At 38.9% G+C, this 19329-nt stretch overlaps 1 protein-coding gene across 1 annotated transcript; it reads left to right on the top strand.

Moving 5' to 3' along the window:
- The first annotated feature begins 11958 nt into the window (after window positions 1-11958).
- On the top strand, window positions 11959-18352 carry LOC139708383 (uncharacterized). The gene is made up of 4 exons (XM_071620335.1): window positions 11959-12172; window positions 15728-15866; window positions 16335-16480; window positions 17458-18352. Exons 1-4 carry the CDS (start codon window positions 11970-11972, stop codon window positions 18269-18271), a joined length of 1302 nt encoding a protein of 433 aa, XP_071476436.1. The 5' UTR covers window positions 11959-11969; the 3' UTR covers window positions 18272-18352.
- Window positions 18353-19329: the final 977 nt, after the last annotated feature.

The raw sequence follows: 19329 nt of genomic DNA, 5'->3' as shown, positions 1-19329 counted from the left end.
CGTTATAAGCGGTTCCTCGTTATAACCGAACTCGTTATAATGGGGTTTCACTGTATCTGTCATAGACTCAGATGACAAACCCTAGGAAAATGTGATTCATGAGGAAGGGACACCCTTGTCACCCGTCATTTCACATGTGTTTCATATTTATGCAGGTAACCTTTATGGGTTATTGCTGTTAAAACAGTTGACATGCTTCCTTGCAAATCACCTGACATCAAATTCATGTTGGCTGTGAAACTGTGTATCTGGTATCTTATCAATGTTGCAGACTTCTTTGGTACTACACACTACAATATTAATAGAACGTTACATAGTTCCTCTGTGCATGCAAGTGAAAGCAATATGTCAATGGCCCAGACAAGTCCTTATACCATGTGTGCTCATTGCCAGAACCCAATTTAAGAGTGACAGTATTGGCCATGAAATCTGTTATTTCCATTTTGTGCTAATATTTGTTCATACTCAATATGGCTAGATCCTGAAAACATGTGTTTCCCTGATATTATGTACTGATAAAGCCAGTCAATATGTGACATGGTGTGAAGTGTGAAAATAAGCTTCAATCAAAAAAAAAAAAAAGAATGCATGTTGTTCTAACATGGTTTGCCAAAGTATCTCAAGGAACAAAATAGTACTGGGAATCTTTTCAAGCTTACAGTTTATGTATGGTTCTTTGGAATTAAATATTTTTTAATGGAGCTTTGTTGAGATATTTGAATGGTGCGTGTTACCATTTGACAGTAGTTATACTTGCCTGTTCCGTGACTATCCAAGACCCTGTTTTATGAAGAGTTAAAATTGATTATATAGCTGATTTCAACTGTAAGTCTATGGCAGCCTGTGTGGTAAGGAAATTTAAAATTGATTTTATCTTTTGATAAAACGGGGCCCGTACCTGTGATTTTAAGACTTGTTTCGAACTCCCTATAGTTTGATTGATGACATGATGAAACAAAAAAAGGTTTTATGTAACTGTTCGTGGTACTGTAATACGAGGAATGTTTGTGTGCATTTTAATTTTGCGAATTTGGCGAGAGCCAAGTTTCGCGAAATTAAAATGCACGCTGGAGATCTTGTCTACACTATATGCACTGAATGTTAGAGGCAACTCGCGAAAATTTCATGCTGCGAAAAAGGCCTCCAGCTCCCTTTCGTAAAAATTTCATGCTGCAAAAATATAATGCCGCAAAAATATCGTGTTTTACAGTATAGCTTGACATGTCAAAAATTTATACATTTCATCGTGCATTGGATTGCAGATTGGTGCATGTGTACTTGTATTACTGCATAACTACCAAGATCAACCTCTGAATGTGTTGTGAAATGCAACTAAAATTGTGTGAAGATGGATCATTGTCATGGTATGTGAAATTGCAGTTGTTTGATGTTATGAATACAACTTACCATAAAACTTGAAACTTGCACTATGTTTAGTCATTCTGTTATCCTGCAAAATCATTACCGTAATCATGGTGTCTTGGTGGCTGTACTGTGACATGTACGTTTCTAAATTTAGTGAGATATCATAAGTGAGATTTATGTTGCAGTGTACTGAAGTCTGTAGTAGTATTTCTCTGCTTATACTCCTGTTGACACAGACAGACGGACAGACAGAGAGAGAAAGAGAGACACACACACAATACATGTTAGGTTACTGGTAGATTGGAAAGGTTGAACAGATTCAGGAATGCTTTGAATCTACGAGCAGTTGCTGTAACTGAATCCCTCAATTACTCCATGTAAGAAAACAAACCCAGCCATTTTTTGTGATTTATGTGGTTTACTGCAGAGTAGAAGTGGGACGCACATGTTACTTATGGAGGATTTTTTGCAGTGTGGGTCCAGCTGACCTTCATCAATGTACATGATGATGAAGCCCTGTGAACATGTGATGTTTTCTCAATGCACAGAAAAATTAGATAAGCTGCATTGACTTGCAAAATGGTGGTCAGTTCTAAGTTGATATTTGCTCCTAAAACCTCTACCGTTCCATGAGAGCCAATTAAGGTAGGCCCTACATATGCAGTGTTTACAGGAAAGTGTCCTCCACTGGTCAAGAACAAAAAAGTATACATGGACATACAGTTTGTATATATCAATACCGTGCACTCCCATTACAGTGAACATGGTTATAACAAAATTTCAGTTAAAACAAAGTAAAAATTCAGGCCCCAACATTATCAGCTCTATATTTTGTATTGTGTATGTGTTTGGTTATAACAAAATTTCAATTATAGGTGGCTGCAATGTGAGATTGTTCTCCAAATTCTCTGCAAGTGGTTATGTTATTTCAGACTAACTAGAAAAAACACTGAGAGGGCAGTGACCTCTGCCAAGCAGCTCATTTCCACCCATGCAAACATGCTGAAAAATCACCCAATTTCACGAGTCAAAAAAAAAAAAAAAAAAGAATGTTCCTCCTGCATGGCTTCTCGAGCAGAGGACACACTTGGGTATGCGTATGCAAACCTCATAATACACGCATCTTGAGCTCGAAAGTATATTGACCCCATTTGCCAAAACATAAAAACAACAAATTCAAAAATTCACAAGATTCCTGGATCACTACCAAAGTTTAATTATCGTGTCTGTTTCTTGTGTCATTATTGACTTTTCCTGTAAGATTCATCTAAGTCTATTCTTCACTTTTTGTAGCTATTTTGCACACAGACAAACCAATGAATGCCGACAAAAACATTAACCTCCCCACTCCACCCCCCTCCCCCCCACCCTCCGGCAGAGGTAATTTCAAGATTACTATACACTTGTATATACATTTGAATCGTTTCCAGCATATTGTATAGACCTAATTAGGTGATCCGAGTATCCTCTCGGATCACCTTCTGTATCTGTACGGATTCTTTGTTCTTCTTCTTCTTCTTCTTCTTCTTTCTTTATTTCTGGACAAAAGTTGTGTATCTACGTACTCAGAAAGTTCTCACAGTATCAATTTCAAACTCATACCATATATGTATCATGTCCCAAAGACGAAAAATTTTATAAAATCATAGTGATCAGTCGACCGTGACGTCACTATGACGTCATTATATGAAAACACATTTTCATCCATATCTCATTAACAGAATAGAATTCTTCAATGAAATTTACGTCACATATATTTTAAGTCAAGCGGATTCTACTCAAATTGTCAAAATTCATATTTATTTTAGAACTATTTAGAAATTATTTAGAAATATTTGTATGCTCAAATCGAGCTCAAAATTTTTTTGCACACGTTTCAGACCATTTGGAGCATTTTTTGAAAAATTGAAAAAATTGGACGGACGCGTACGCGCGCCCACATATTCGCACACACAGCTCATATGCAATAGAAATTTTCAGTTTTTTTACACGGATCGGATGTCCAAAATGTCAAGGAATATTTCTACCAAGTTTCAAGTCGATCCGACTCAATACCCGGTATGACGTCATACGGGCCCGTCAAATTCAAAATTCCGCGCGTGTGTCAATGGGGATACACAGTGCAACTATGCCAAAAAACCGCCAATTTTAAATCGGATTTTACTCGTCAGGATGGACGGTGACCCCCAATTTTCTTGACATATTCTGAAAGCTGATGAGTTGTACATGTTATTTCATGGGTTGGATATGCTGAAAAAATGATTAAAAGATATCAAATTTCTTAATAAAGTAAAAAAAGTAAATTTTCAAAATGACGTCATCAAATTTCAAGTTCACTCGAGCGTATCTCACTTATCCTTTGCCAATTTTCACCCAAATTTCAATATGTTGTAGCTTATGAAATGTTCTTTCATAAATATATAAACATAATGTTAATTGGATGACGGCATCACCTCGTAAAAATGGATTGAAAGTAACCTTGTCAAATTTGACCAGTTTACGTGTAATCTCTATGGGAGTGCAGTTTTTACGGAAATGAAAATTGACATTACTATTTTTATCAAGCACTAGCTCACTTATGCTTCCGTGAATTTCTCCAAGATTTTGATATGTTGTAGCTGAGACTTTGGGCTATCGTAAATGTGCCCTTCAATTTTTCATTTGTTGTCGGGATCACGTCCAAAAACTTGGTTGAAATTAAAGCTTATCTTCGATGTATTTTCATATTCCTTTCTTTTTGCAATTTTCTTTGCAATAACTCAAGAAAAACATACCCTATCACCACCATATTTTGCACATGTTTAGGTCATGTCACGTACATTATTTCATAAAATAACAACTACTTGATAGGACGCCATCTTGGGTATGTAAATTAGGGTCAAAGGTCATAGATGTATCATCCTGTTTCTTGGTGAGTACATGTTCTTTCTTTCCCATATTTTGTACACGTAAAGACCATGTTTCAAGGATCATTTCACAAAATAACCACTTTTTGCTCAGATGTCATCTTGTCCGTGGAAAGTGGGGTCAAAGGTCAAATATACTTCATTCTGTATCTTCGTTAGTGTACACGTAATTGTGTACCATAGATGGCAGATCTGACTTCCTTTTCTAAATGAGAATCCAAACATCACACGGCCAATGTCCACTAAACACAGATGAAACCGGTATGGTCATGCCTGTTGGGATCAGGAGACTCAAACAGTTGATTTCCGAACAGATCGGATCACCTAATTTGTCAGTGTTGACAAATTCCGGTTCTAGTTACTTTGAATTCACTCTTGATTTTATTAGCAGGGATTAAACATGCAGGATAAGTGGAAAGACTGTGCAGGTGAATTGGCTGTAGGTAATATGAAAGCAATTCATGTTTAGAAAGCAAAAAGATTTGCTACAGATGGACACCACTTTACAAATAAACATAGGCCCACACGTGTACTTCGGTGCTTGCGCGGGTAGCAGACTGCTCACTTACCGGCAAGGACAGAGAAGTACACTGCACTCACTAACTACCGGTACTGTGTAGTACCGTCCGCGTACGAACGTACATTGTACGTACATGCGTACGTCGAACTTGTTTCGTAACTGATCACTTCGTCATCTACTCGGGACTGCGTGTTGCATGCGTTTCATGGTACATCGTTGGAAGCGGTAGATCATGCCACATTGCTACCGATCGTGACCAGCGTGGTGATTTTCACTTCAGATTACGGGCAAAATCGGGGAGTGCGCATTGTGAGCAGAAAATCTGAGTGATAAGGTAAGATATTCTAATCGAAGACTAGAACAACTCAACAGCATCGCCTTCGGTTCGGTGTTGTTGATGTTGTCATATGTTGCCTGACCCCACTCATTAATTATCGTGTTGGTCTCCGCGTAGCTCACCGAGCGGGCGCGGGCCGTAGGCCGTGTAATGTCATAATGGATGTGAATTGTGAGTGTTGTTATTGAAGGGGTCTAACGTTACATGATTGTAGACTTTCGTATCCAAACCTGAATGAATGGGCGATATACCACACTCGTGGTTTGTGGTTTTTAATGTAATGAGAGTAACCCATCTACGGGCATGCATGTCTTTGTATGAACATAAGTAAAAGTAGACCGATAAATCTGATTTAAATTTACCCCGTTTTCTTAATTCTGTGGCCTCTTTATAATTAAAGGACAAGTTCACCTTTATAGACATGTGAGTTGAGTTAATGTAATGAGAGTAACCCATCTACGGGCATGCATGTCTTTGTATGAACATAAGTAAAAGTAGACCGATAAATCTGATTTAAATTTACCCCGTTTTCTTAATTCTGTGGCCTCTTTATAATTAAAGGACAAGTTCACCTTTATAGACATGTGAGTTGAGTGAATGCAGCAATATTATTAGAACACATCAATGAGAGTTTGAGGAAAATCGGACAATCCGTTCCAAAGTTATGAATTTTTGAAGTTTCTGCTCAGTCACGGCTGGATGAAAAGACTACTACAGCTTGTGATGTCATGTGTACAACGATATGAAGAAAGTATAAAGAAAATTCAAGATATTCTCACTTTTCTCACATAACAAAAGAACACTCGACTTCTCTCTTTCAGAAAGCAAGGGGAATAATATTACCCTTAACATATGTCAGTAACAAGTCGAAGAAATGTGCACTTTATTCAAAAAGTGAAGTTTTGTGAAATTCTCTTTTTATTTTCCTTTCATATCGTTGTACGCATGTGACATCATACACTGTAGTAACTATACACAGCCCAGTTGCTGTACATGGTACGTCGCGATGTTTTCGCATAGCGTAACAGTGTCTGGTCGGGCTAACACTGTAGTAGTCTTCTCCTCCAGTAGTGATTGCACAGATACTTTAAAAGTTCATAACTTTTGAATGGATTGTCCAATTTTCCCCAAACTTTCACTGATGTGTTCTACTAATATTGTTGCCTTCACTCAATCCACATGTATATGAAGGTGAACTTGTCCTTTAAATTTAAGTCTTGATCTTGTTCACTTACGTACGTAGTAAACTGACTAATTATAAGACCTTTGGTATAAATTTACTAAAATTACATACATCCCTGTTGCTGCTGTAGTTACACAAGTGTCGTGCGTACGGAGACGCCATGTAAACGAGATCACTGTACGATACCACGTCATCATAGACACTAATCATAATGTCGGCTCCTCCTCACACGGCCTCACAGCAGCACAATTGCACAAGCAATGTCCACGTCCACGTCCAATGACAAGTGAGGGGCTGACCGTGGCTGTACCAACTACCATCCAATACATAGATCTAGACCACTAGACAGTATTAATATTAGTCTATTACCAACCATAAATTGGTAATCATGTACAAATGCACACCATGCACATCTACCATTTCCTTCCTTAATTTGTCCATTGTGGCTATCAGAAATGTCAATTCAAGATGGACCATATCTGACAGTTTTATGAAATTTCATAGCCAATTACAGAAGAAAAGTAGCTTATTTTGACTCAAAAGTATGCTGATCGAGGACTGTGTCAGCTCAGCGCAGCATGATGGATGATCGATTATGTATTTATGTGGAAGAGCAATATAACGATGATATTCGATCGTTGTAGTCTGTGATACAGCCGCTTGTTTGGTGTTTAACCACAATAATTACGTCGGTTCGATAGTAAAAAGTGGAAGAAAGAAAGGAATCTTGATGCGTCTGTTTTTTATCGTTTTAGTTCATTTTCTATTGCGTGTGACTATATCTGTCAACATTTTTGCTGACTAAATGATGGAAGGATATGTGTACAAAACAGTAAAAGATGTATGAAAAAAAATGAAAATTATCCATCATGAATTCATATTTCACAATAGAATGGACCTTTACTACAAAACAAAAGCAAATATGGGTTGCAGTTCATGTATACATAATTAAAAAAAAAGAAATGGAAAAACAAATACTATCATAAAAGCAATTATTAATACTATAAATCGAACTTATCGATTAAAAACATATTACCATGTCAATTTCAATATTCTGTTTCCACAGCGCCGTGAATATCTTTTTAAGTAGAATGAGCACTTTATAAGACCATGATTGTACCCTTTTTCTAACACTATTCTCATTAATTTATTATCATTAGGCCTAGATTACTAGAAACAAATCCCCTTTGAATTCAACTTCCTTCTCATCTTCTGTTCTCTCTCTTTCTCTCTTTCTCTCTCCCTCCCTCCTTCTAATAGCCTTACCTTTTTCTTCCACTTTTCCTTCAACCTCATTATATTCCCTTCACACTATTCAAATTAAACTATCATCTTTTGTCATGATGAAATCAATACTTGCCACAATTTTTAAAGAAAGGACGTCTAAATCCTGGTATGAATAATCCGTATCAATAATTTGAATTGTGATAATCATGATAGTGGCAATGAAAACAATCAGAAAAGAATACGAAAAAGAAAGTAGGGCCTACACGTATTGCACGAGTCGTGTTCAATATTGTTAGTAAGCAGCTAATTAGAGACTACCAGAATCGATTATAATTGATTGTTGACATCGTTCTCTGTGAAATCGATGCACTACTTACTATGTCGGAGACTATGTTCGCGACCGACGTACTTTTCAACTCCGATTTCTCATTTTTTCTTCCCTTTTCGGCTTTCTAATTCCATGAAAACTCTCTGATATGGTTCAATTTAGCATCTCCCATAGCTGCACAAAATTTGATTGACAAACGGCGAAGCGAACGGTAGGTGTGCATTTCTACATTACTACCCATAAATTTACAGTTAACAAGACTAGGTCTACTGAGAGGCAGATTTATCGGTCAAAGACTATGAGCCCTACTAAGTTGTTGTTGTTTTGTGTGTTGTGGCGTTTTCCATTCTCTTTAGAATATTTACGCCTAATATAAGCGAATTATAGTACTGTAGTCTACTGGTCTAGTACCAGAAGTAAAAAACTGCACCAGTGTTTGACCTCGGGCTGGACCAAAATTTGACCGTGTGCAAAACCGAAAGCATAAAGTTTGAACTCTAGCAGGGGAGTATCTAGACAGAAAGATCCATCTGTCCAGAGGAGTCTTATTTTTTTGACAACCTACTGTAGGAGGGGATCCGTGAAGCCAGACGTAGTCTCTGCGGAACATATCCCTGAGAACCAGATACAGACCGATCTTTCGGTCAAGGGAATATCCAGGAATTCCGTCAAGAGGGGGTGCCTTTATGAAATTAAAGGGGGGGGGGGGGCACACTTGCTCCCATTTTTTCTTTTTATTTCTTTTTTTAAACAAATAAGAGGGGCACGCCCTCGCCTGGATCTGCCACTATCTAGGTTTCTAAGTAGAAATCTGAATCCGTACATATTTGTTAGGTAGCAGATTCCATCGTGTCATTGTCCTTGGAAGAAAGGAGTACTTGTAGAGCTGTTCTTCATACTCACAGGGTGAAGGAAGAAAATAGAAAATTATTTCCTTGTTTTTATTCCTTCATTAGATACTTTCAATTGACACTGGTCAATGTTCTAACATTGCATACAATTGGATAACAGAGTACCAGTAATGAAAAAAAAAACAGGATACGGCAAATCCATTCATTGCTAGTGTACATTTGTATCTATGTATATACTGCAAACATATACACATAAACAGGCACCAGCAATATCACAGGAATACTTACTAGCTTATTTTCAGTCACTCACATGAATTCAAACCAAATCAGTTATTGGAAAGTTTTTACATAATTGACGTCGACTTGTGTTTGTCATTCAAAATAACTCATACTGTGTGAAATTCATGGTTGTGTACACACACTGCGAACACAATTTGAAACTGAAGTTTGCCATCTAAGTTTACAGGAATATATGGTGTTGCATGTCATTCTGTATTCAAACTCACTCTTTGCGAGCTTTGCAGAGTAGGCTGCACATTAGCCATCTAATTTTGGTGCTTACACAAATATGAGGGTGTCAAAATTAAGTACCTAGTTTCCTGATGGCCAATTTGTTAAAATATCTGTTTAATAAGCGACAAATATATGTACAACAGGAAAAATTCAGAGCAGAGTGAGAACTTGAAAACATGCTTGATGGTTTTTACAACAGGGTGGAATATAGACAGAAATATGGTGATATCCTGATAGACCACAATATCGAATGAAATAATTACTACTGGTACATATTCAAATTACACATGGCATCAACCAAACAATGTTTGTTAGGTTTGGTGTAGACCTGCTCCATGTATGCCGGTAAGTCACTGAGTGGGACCAGTCTATGCTGACACGTTTTTTCAAGAAGCAGTGGCCTCCAGAGTAGTGCTGTGATAGCTTCAAGATTCCTTTCAGAGCAAATATGTGACCCGCTACAACAAAATGATCCTAAAGTCGGGCGAGGTCGATTATTTGAAAATTGCATGATATAATTTCCTAATCTTTCTGCTTTAAATTGATATATAACACATTCTATAAGAATAATCGGCTGCGGAGATATCGATGTTTAAAAGAGAGCATGTCGAGACGTCTGGAAAATCACTGTTTCGAGAAAAGCGCCCTAAAAGTCTTCCTTTCGACGCAATCGCAATCAAGGGACACGCAAGACAGTTTTCACCTCTGGACAATAGAAGGTAAGCCCTAGCAACCCCGAAGAGTTCATTCAAGCACATCAGCGTCGGCGGTCTCCTCACCAACCAATCAGTGACCAGGATGTGAGAAGCGGCTGAGCATAGCGCACCCCGCCGGCACGCACCAGTTGACTGGGCAGTGTGCAAGCTTCACGCTTCGGTTAGCAGCAAGCAGCAAACTGACCAATGAGATCACTCTGGTTGTTGTTAGGGGCGGAACCTATCTGTGGCGCTCAATCCAAATTTTCGAACCAGTTTCTGCTTCGTTGAAACGCCAAAAAATATGACTCAGAAAAACGCTATTTTTTGGTATTTCCTTTCACCATTTTGCTTCAAAATTTCGACAGATGATAGAGGACATGTTAGACTCCAATAATATATCAAAATCGGAAAATCGTAAGTTTTGGCCGATTTTAATGCTCTGACTTCAAACTCCATTTTCACGGCTTCGACCGTGCGCGACTTTAGGACCTTTTTGTTGTAGCGGGTCACATATGTAGATATGAAGTACCCAGTGCGTTATGCAGTATATATATATATATATATATATATATATATATATATATATATTTGCATTTGTATGTTTTATTGAATTTCTTGATTACAAACAAAACAGATTACACGATAATTATGAACATATGAAACAAAAAATATAAATAATTAATAAAAATAAGATCATCAATGAGACAAAAAATGCAGTATCATTTTGATCAATACACAAATTATTGTGGTAGTTACCAGTATAACATCTTGCAGGTTCTACCCTAACAAATACAGTCTACATTAAACCTTTACTGGGTTTTACAAATCACATTTCCATTTCTTAAAGTGAAGATGAAGTTTACCTCGTTTCTTAGCCACATAATACTCTCTTTCTTTCTTAATTTTCAAGTGTAACTTAAAAAATTCAAAATTGGGTCTAATGTTTTTAAATTTACATATATAAATGAAATATTTTAACAACAAATACACAGTATATTTTTGCTCTAGAGCACAATATATTACAAATTAGAACATGTGAGACAATGTTATGGGTGGTTACTTTGTGATTCAGCTCCACATTGAAGGAAGGACAAGAAAAGCAGTCTATAATTGTGTTTGAAGAGAAACATGAGCATTAAATTCCCACCTTAGATTTAATGCTCAACATATTTATGTTACATGAGGCAATTTTTCCATATGCATGAAATTCTTCCATCAAGTTGTTACTTTGTTGCAAAGAGGCATTTTTGTTTTTGTTTTTGCAAGTTGTTGATTTTCGCCAACATTGGTCAACTTGCAAAATTCACAAAAATATTGCATAAACAACAGAAGTAAAGAGATGTTAGATGTTTTCAAGATGCGATTGAAATACCAGCTAGTCCTATATGTTGTTTGAAACTGTGACACATTAGCAGCTGAGAAAGCAAAAAGACCGACCAAGGCTCTCATAGCAATACCACCAGATAGCCACCTTTTAAATTCTTGTCATTATCAGCTAGTTTCATCAGAGTACTGTACTTTGACACTGAAAAATTTTATATAATAGGCATACTTGTCTGATAAGAACGAGGATTATCATTATCACCCTACATATGATATGCAAAACACAAGCACAAGAAGGAGAACTGCAGTCAATTTGTTTCAAACATTTGCCAGCTTGCCATCTTTCCACAGAAATCCAGTGTTGCATGATTACTTGGCATACATTGTGTGCATGTACTTGTCTTGATTGGAACAGATCTGACTGGAAATGGTGTATCATGCGTGCTGAGTCATCTTCCATCTGATTACCTTTGTAGTCAATTGGCAACTGAAGCATTCAACAATGTGACTGGAACAGACTGCTGTTAGGTTGCTTGACATCCACTATGTGTAAATACTGTATATTTACTGGAATATTTGGTTTCAGTATAAATGACTACCCTGGCGTTTTATGTTCCTTAATACTTTGCAATGAAACATAATATGTTCTTCCTCTCCACTTTTCATCCATTTTGCAGGAGACACAAATCCTGGGTTATAACAAAAGAGACTTTGCAGCATGAATAGGTTACGGGTAGCAGTCATTGGTGGAGGTGGGGCAGGACTGTGTGCAGCTCGGTATATGGCTGCCAGACCAGACAAGTTTGAGCCAGTTGTGTTTGAGAAGGCAGAGAATGTCGGGGGCACCTGGGTCTATACAGAAGAAACAGGCAAGGACAAGTATGGCTATCCAATCCACTCCAGCATGTATTCCTCTCTACGGTAAGATAACCATCATCAGTTGACATGCGGTAGCTACCAAGTCTCATTGTGAACTGCTGACTGTAAATGTCATTGTTTTCACACGATTGATTTTTAATGCTGAGTGGCTCAAAAACATATTTGTGTGTTCTTGAATTTGCGCAGCACAATTGCTGTGTCCTCGTATGTTTTTATCCATTCATAGAAAAGGTTTGTTGCCTGATCCATTGAATGTATGGCCTGCGCAGGAACTATGAGTACTACACACACCAATACATGCACTCAAATATATTGTGAACATTACCAGGGCACATGAACACACACACACACACACACACACACACACACACATTCGCACCAGGGAGGCACCGCTGACAAAGCCCACTATTCAAATGGTTCAAAACGTGCAGAGAAAATTGTCTATATACAGTAATCGAGAGAGCTGTTTTTTGTAGAGCTATCTCCTCCGAAGCCGTCGGCTCGGGGCCGCCCAGACCGGTGCCGTCAACAGCGGGAGGGTCTCTTCTATTCGGTAGGCCGGGTTTCGGCTGCGCTCCTCCTCCGTGTCGACGTCGAGAGCGGCACAAAAAACACAGAAAAACAAAAGACAAACAACAACATGCAGCGTTTGCGCGCTGGCGCGCTGGACTCCCGCTTCAGTGGCGAAAGCTCTATCATCGTTCTTGGACGCACACACACTCATACGATGTATACGGGTTATACAGCTCGCGCCAGCTCGCAGGCTCAGGACGCACACACAGAACTCTATACAATCTGTGGTAGCACAGTGGGCATTCTCGCTGGCCCAGCTGATCGTTCGCGGAGACATGATACACGCACTACGGGTACGAGCAATATATCGCGGAGAGTGGTGGTGTGTACGTGTGTGTGCATTGAGCCTATGGCTGTGTTGCATTGCATATCATGATGCGTTCTCGGAACATGGAAGCTACGAATGCCGTATTTTATTTCGCGAAACTACAGGATCATGTGCAGCTCAGCTACGTTATTTAGTTTACTCTCAAGTCGGGTATCATTGTACTCAGACTGTTTAGCAGTGATGTCGACGGCTAAATATCCACTTAAATTTTGTCCTTTCCATATCAGATTACAGGCCTGCGCCTGTGTATATGTATTGACGATGGTTACACGAAACACACTATCTGCGTGCACGTGATATGGGCTCTCATATGGTAATACACGGCTCGGTCATACAAGGGCATTTACGTACAGTTCGCCATTGGCGTGCCCAAATGGCATAGATGCCAAGTTCAAAAAATGTTTATGAGTGAGATTTTCATGACTCAGCATTTCAGCGCGCGCGCATGTGCGTGAGCGAGGGAGCGAAGCGACTGAGCAAGGGGAGGATGTGGGGGCTGGGGGGTGTCCGCCCTCCAAAGGTTGAGAGCTTTGTGCATACTTAAGTTACTATTTTTGGCTTATTTTGAAAGACAAAAGGGAAATATGCCTTCAGGTGCAACTCTCACTTTAATCCTTTAAGCTATGCTCCCAATGCGTGAGAAAAATGGGTGTCATGCGTGAGATCGTGAGACAGACCCTAAATGCTTGAGTCTCACTCACAATGCGTGAGACTTGGTAGCTCTGAAATGAAAACAGCGAATGCTGTTATTTTATTGTATTTTGCACAACTACAGGATACTATGCAGCTCAGGTACGTCATTAAGTTTGCTCTCACGTCGGGTATCATTGTAGTCAGACTGTTTAGGATGGCTAGATATCCACGATCGTGCCCTTCCATTTCAGATTACACGCGCCGCTGTCCATTCGTGGCATAGCTGCTGTAAACATGAATATTCATAAACATGTGCGGACGTAGGGGAAAACCTAGCTTTGCCGACCGCGGACCGCCTATTTTTGAAGTTACAAGTGGAAATTAAATGGGTGGTTCTATAGTCCGTCAAACCAAGTTTTGGTGATAAAAATAAAAAAGAGGGAGCAAATGAAGACAAAAATATTCTTCTTTTTCCCATAACGTGGGAAAAGAAATATTAAAGAAAAAATACGAGGCCCTGAGACCCATGGATACCCACGGGCACGGATGCCTACTTATTAAACCTATAATGACTATCATCGATCTCCCCTCCCAAAATAATATTAATCAAATGATGATACAATAGTAGTGTTCATATGATAATGATAATAATGATAATGTACAGTCTGAAGCAGATAAACGGGCGAGGATATGTAAACATATTGTCGTTGTGTGGGTTTTTTTTTAAATGACGTGGTAAAATGAATATTATTCATGACATACACCACTTTTCAGCTTTTCATGAAGAGAAAAGATGTGTGTGCGTTGGGGCCACGTAGGGCTCATGTATTTTTTTTTTCAACGGGCGTCGAGACTGAGGGCGAATGGCATGGGGAAGTGGGAGATATGCAGGGCAAAATGTCAATGTCACCCCTCCCCCCCCCCCCCCCCCCCCCATGCTTCGACGGGAAGAATCTTTGGGCAAAGAAGACAATCTTCGAATTTCGACGGGTGCTGCTAAGTTGATCTGTGATAACAGCAAGCGGGGCGATTTTAAAGTCCTATTCCATGGACCGGCTCCTCAGCTCAGGTGTTAGGAGGGGATGGCCATGGGTAGAAGAGGGTGCAAAAGAAGAAAGGAGAAAATAGTAAAGTTCTTTCTTTTTGACTACTAAAAAGGCGGCGAAAATAATATGAATAAATTCAAAAAGATACGACGCCCTCAGACCCGTGGATTTCCACGCGTGCTGCTAGTAAAGTTATATTCATGGGGTTCTAGAACTTGTGCTAGCCGAAAGTAGTGTGAATGCTGAAATCAATGTAATATGAAAATTGTGGTGTTTGCAGTAGTCATAGATGGCAAAATGTTTAATTAAGTATCTCTATTTATGTGTTTGCTCCTCACTAGACATGTTTTTACACAGGAATCTCTTACTGTTTCATCTGCTAAAAGAATGAAGCAACAGTCATGTTTGTGAAGAGTAAATGTTACATTGATCTACACAAAAGGCTGAAATTAAAAGATGCAGGTATTTGATAATGGCAGCACTTCATGTTTGGTCCCATGCAGTAGTTGATTCAAACTGTCCAGTCCCAGTCCAAATGTAATTGTGACATCATATGGAACTCCACACATATCATGAGATCTTTATTTCTCAATGATGAAGAGGCAGAGAGAAAAAGATAGCCCAAGTGAGTGTCAAGTCAAACATTGGTCTCGTGCATTGCATCAATTTATACATTAGGGGCTGCTGATAGGGTGACACAGGAACATGATAATTATAAGTGTGACAATCTATGCTCTGCAATTAGGGCAGTCCCATATTCCTTCTATTATGAATGGAATCAAGCATGCTGCATATTTTTCCTTATTTACAGTGTTTGTATGTACTGCTGTGAATGTATTACTGGATTGTCTGTGTGATGCACAATTCCAGTCGCCTAGTTTATATCACGGTAGTACCCTGGTAATCTGTGTAATAATAATATGATGTAGTGTCTGCCATGTGTGCATGTCTGCCTGGTGGTATGATTAACATATTCACTTCAAAATATGATTCTTTTTACCTCTATACCTCATACAGGACAAACCTACCTAAAGAAGTGATGGCATTTCCAGACTTCCCCTTCGACAGTTCTCTACCATCCTTCATTAAGCACACTGATGTGTTGAAGTACATCGAACAGTATGCACAACACTTTAACCTTCTGAAGTACATCCAGGTGTGTATGGCATGTACGAACCACTGACAGCAATTGGACGAACAAATCCATTTAAAGTTCCTATTGAAATCCATTTTAAAGATCCCATTGGAATCCATTTTAAAGATCTGTAGGATTTTGGATTGATCAATGCAAATAAAAATTGTTTTAGAAAGTTTTATTACGCATAAAGTTCATAATGTAGTGATTCTTTTTGCATTGTCCAGTATAATACCCATATCCATTATGACTCTTTGTTGCATAGGTCATCTACAGCATATTTTTTCCTTTGTAACTGTTTGACCATACAGTCACAAGTAAAAACATATTCATTCAGCTGGTTTTAAAAGTGCCAATAATAACAGAGTCTCCAAATGATTGATAAAAATCAATCTCAACATCAGGTGCAAAAATTTGGTAATAAGTCATGTTGTTGGTCTTTCCCTGATGTGAAGATTGAATTTTATATCATATGTACTTTTCCCCCAGTTTTGTAAAGTTGTGGAATTGGTCAGACCCATCAGTTCAGCTGATGACACCAAGCATGTGTCCTGGGAGGTGACGGTTCGTGATGTGAGAAATCTACAGTCAGAGTCAACCACGGAGAAATTTGATGCTGTCATAGTATGCAATGGGTAAGTAGCATGTTACAGGCCATAACCATGATTGAGTCGCACTGCTTTCATAGATGAAACAGTGTCAGTGCACATTGCTTTATGTCTTGCCATTCTACCAGGATGGTAGCCATTATGACAGACAAATCTCTGCTATATACCGCTTGAAAAGTCATGTGTTCATGACATTGCCAAGTTGTATTATCTATGGATGCGAAGACAAGGGTGGTACAGTATAGCCAGGATCAGGACCTGTTTGAAACTTTGACGTATTGCACAACAAAGGGATTTATACTGTTGGACTACGCTGTTTAACTAGGTACAGCATTATTAAATCAGTTGTTTTCTCGGTACACAGTTAAGTTGTTTTTGTGTTTGTTTTTTCAAAAGAAACAAGACATTGATAACGTCTACATTCTAGCACACATGAATTTGCATTGGTAGTAGATAGGCATATGTCACATGTAATATTGAGTGGGGTTCACCTGATGTTACCTGTAGATAAATGATTAATCTCTCAAATCTGATTTTGTGTAGGCAAAGCTGAGTACACCCTTGCCTTGCTGTAAAAAGTTCAATTGTGTAACTACATGCTGTTGCCATTTCTACATAATTACACTCTTAATACGCAACAAAAATCTTTTGTTAATCCGAACTTTCAGCTGCCATGGATGACATTTTTTCCCCGATATGGCCCCTAGATTTGTCCAAGTGTAATTAAAAGTCTATCATGACATACGAGTGCATTATCAGGCACCAAGTTATTCATCTGAATTCTTTTGTCTTCGTGTTCCTCATCATATGATACTCAATCATGTTTCAGGAAGCTCCTTCAGTATCTGTCTCAAGAAATGCCTTCTTGGTGTTTCTATCTTCAGTCAACTCTATGTGTGTTTTTCATTAATGTCATGTTTCTGTTTGTACATGTATGATTCTTGTGTCTGAGCATTTTGTAACAAGTGAATGAAATATTCTTGTGATTTGTCATTCTTATTTAGGCACTATGCTGTACCTAAGATTCCGACAATTCCTGGTCTGGATACATTTTCAGGGGAAGTCCTTCATAGCCATGAATACCGCCATCCGTCAATCTTTAATGACCAGACTGTGTTGGTCATTGGGGCTGGAGCATCAGGGATAGACATCGCATTGGACATATCATCCAAAGCCAAACAGGTCTACATTAGTCACTGGAAGCCTCGTATTGCCTCAACTCTACCAGAAAATATCAAGGAAGTACAGGCTGTCAAAGCAGTGTCAAGCTCAGAAGCCATCTTTACTGATGACGCTAGAGTACATATTGATGCCATACTCTTTTGCACTGGATACAACTATGATTTCAGCTTCCTCCATACAGACTGTAAGGTGAATGTTGGAGACGGGAGAGTGACTCCACTATACAAGCATGTCTTGCACTCCACATTTCCGAGTCTGTCCTTTATTGGCATCACCATGCGCATTTGTCCCTTCCCACAGTTTGCAGCACAGTGCCAGTTTGCCCTGGCAGCTCTAGATGGATCCATGAAGCTGCCATCCAGGATTGAAATGGAGGCAAATGAGGCAGAAGACTATCAAAACAGGCTGGACCAGGGCTTACCGCATCGTTATGCTCACTTCATGGGCATGCGGCAGTGGGACTACAATGCAGACTTGCTGAGGCAGGCCAACTTGGACCAGCATGCACCAGTGGTGGAGAAACTGTATGATGCAATAGCAGTGGAGAGAAAAAGGAATGTATGTCATTACAAGAACATAAACTTCAAGTTGATTGATGGCAACAACTTTGAAACACTACAGTCAGTAGAGCAATGATATATGTCGAAGATTAGTCCCTCTTCTTATTTCCAGCAGACTCTACCACCCCTTTAAGAAATGTCCTCAGACTTGAGTACTCCTTGGCATGTACTTTATGTGACTGTTCCCTTTGAAGGGAAACCATTTTTCTCTCAATGTCCCTGTATGTCAGGATAAAAAAAAACAACAACAATGATACAACTATTGAAAAATGTGATTGCAGAGGTGCAGAAAGTGGTACAAAGTTTGCTGATATCCCTGAAACTATTGTATGACACAGTGTGCTTGGTTGAAGCAATTTACTCAAACTTACTACTGCAAGATACACTGCCAGTGATTTGTACGATTTAGTAAACCCTATTGCAGGGCTCGACACTAACGGTGGCCCGGTGGCCAGGGGCCACCAAAAATTCTGAAATGAAGATTTTGGTGGCCCAATCGGATGTTTGCCTTTACTTTTGGAAATGAACAGCGGTAGCAATCGGCTCTGTAAGATGCTAAAATAAATTTCAGATGTTTGTTTTGGACTTTGGAAATGAATTTAGACATGGATACCTGTATCACTTCAGAAATGCTTAATATTTATTTTTCTATGTTTAGTATGACTATGTTTAGTAGTTTTTCTTATGTTTTTCTTGATTTTTTTTTCGGGCCACCAGATTTTACTTTCGGGCCACCGAAAAATAAAAATCGACGATTTTGGTGGTCCAATCGGGCCACCAAAAATAAAAGTTAGTGTGGAGCCCTGCCTGTTGTAACTAAGCACTCTTTGACCTGAATTCACAAAGGTGGTACAAATTTATACCATGGTTTATGCAAATTTCTTTTGCGTAAATACGTTTGACAGATTGCGCACGCCAACAGACATCCAGTATAAAACACGCATTGATACGTGTAAGTCAAAGGTAAGCCTATTTCACGCTTATATTAGCCCATGGTCTAAATTTGTACCATGGTCTAGGTTTAAAGCAGGTTTAAACCATCTTTGTGAATTTGGGCCTTTGTGTTTGTATAATAGAGCACTTCCATTGTATGTGTGCAATGATATGAGTGGAGTATATGAAATCATGCACATA

Source organism: Diadema antillarum, unplaced genomic scaffold (assembly GCF_040938485.1).
Source record: "Diadema antillarum isolate AM-2024a unplaced genomic scaffold, OU_Dant_1.0 seq00001330_RagTag, whole genome shotgun sequence".
Classification (NCBI taxonomy): Eukaryota; Metazoa; Echinodermata; class Echinoidea; order Diadematoida; family Diadematidae; genus Diadema; species Diadema antillarum.
Note: the sequence above shows the minus strand (reverse complement) of the source record. Positions and strands in the feature narration are given on the sequence as shown.

What these genes read in the sequence shown, in the direction of transcription:
- LOC139708383 (XM_071620335.1), top strand. Translation starts at nt 11,970, where the DNA reads ATGAATAGGTTACGGGTAGCAGTCATTGGTGGAGGTGGGGCAGGACTG. An exon ending in AGCATGTATTCCTCTCTACG is followed by an intron (nt 12,173 to 15,727) that starts GTAAGATAACCA and finishes TACCTCATACAG; the next exon opens with GACAAACCTACCTAAAGAAG. An exon ending in GCTGTCATAGTATGCAATGG is followed by an intron (nt 16,481 to 17,457) that starts GTAAGTAGCATG and finishes ATTCTTATTTAG; the next exon opens with GCACTATGCTGTACCTAAGA.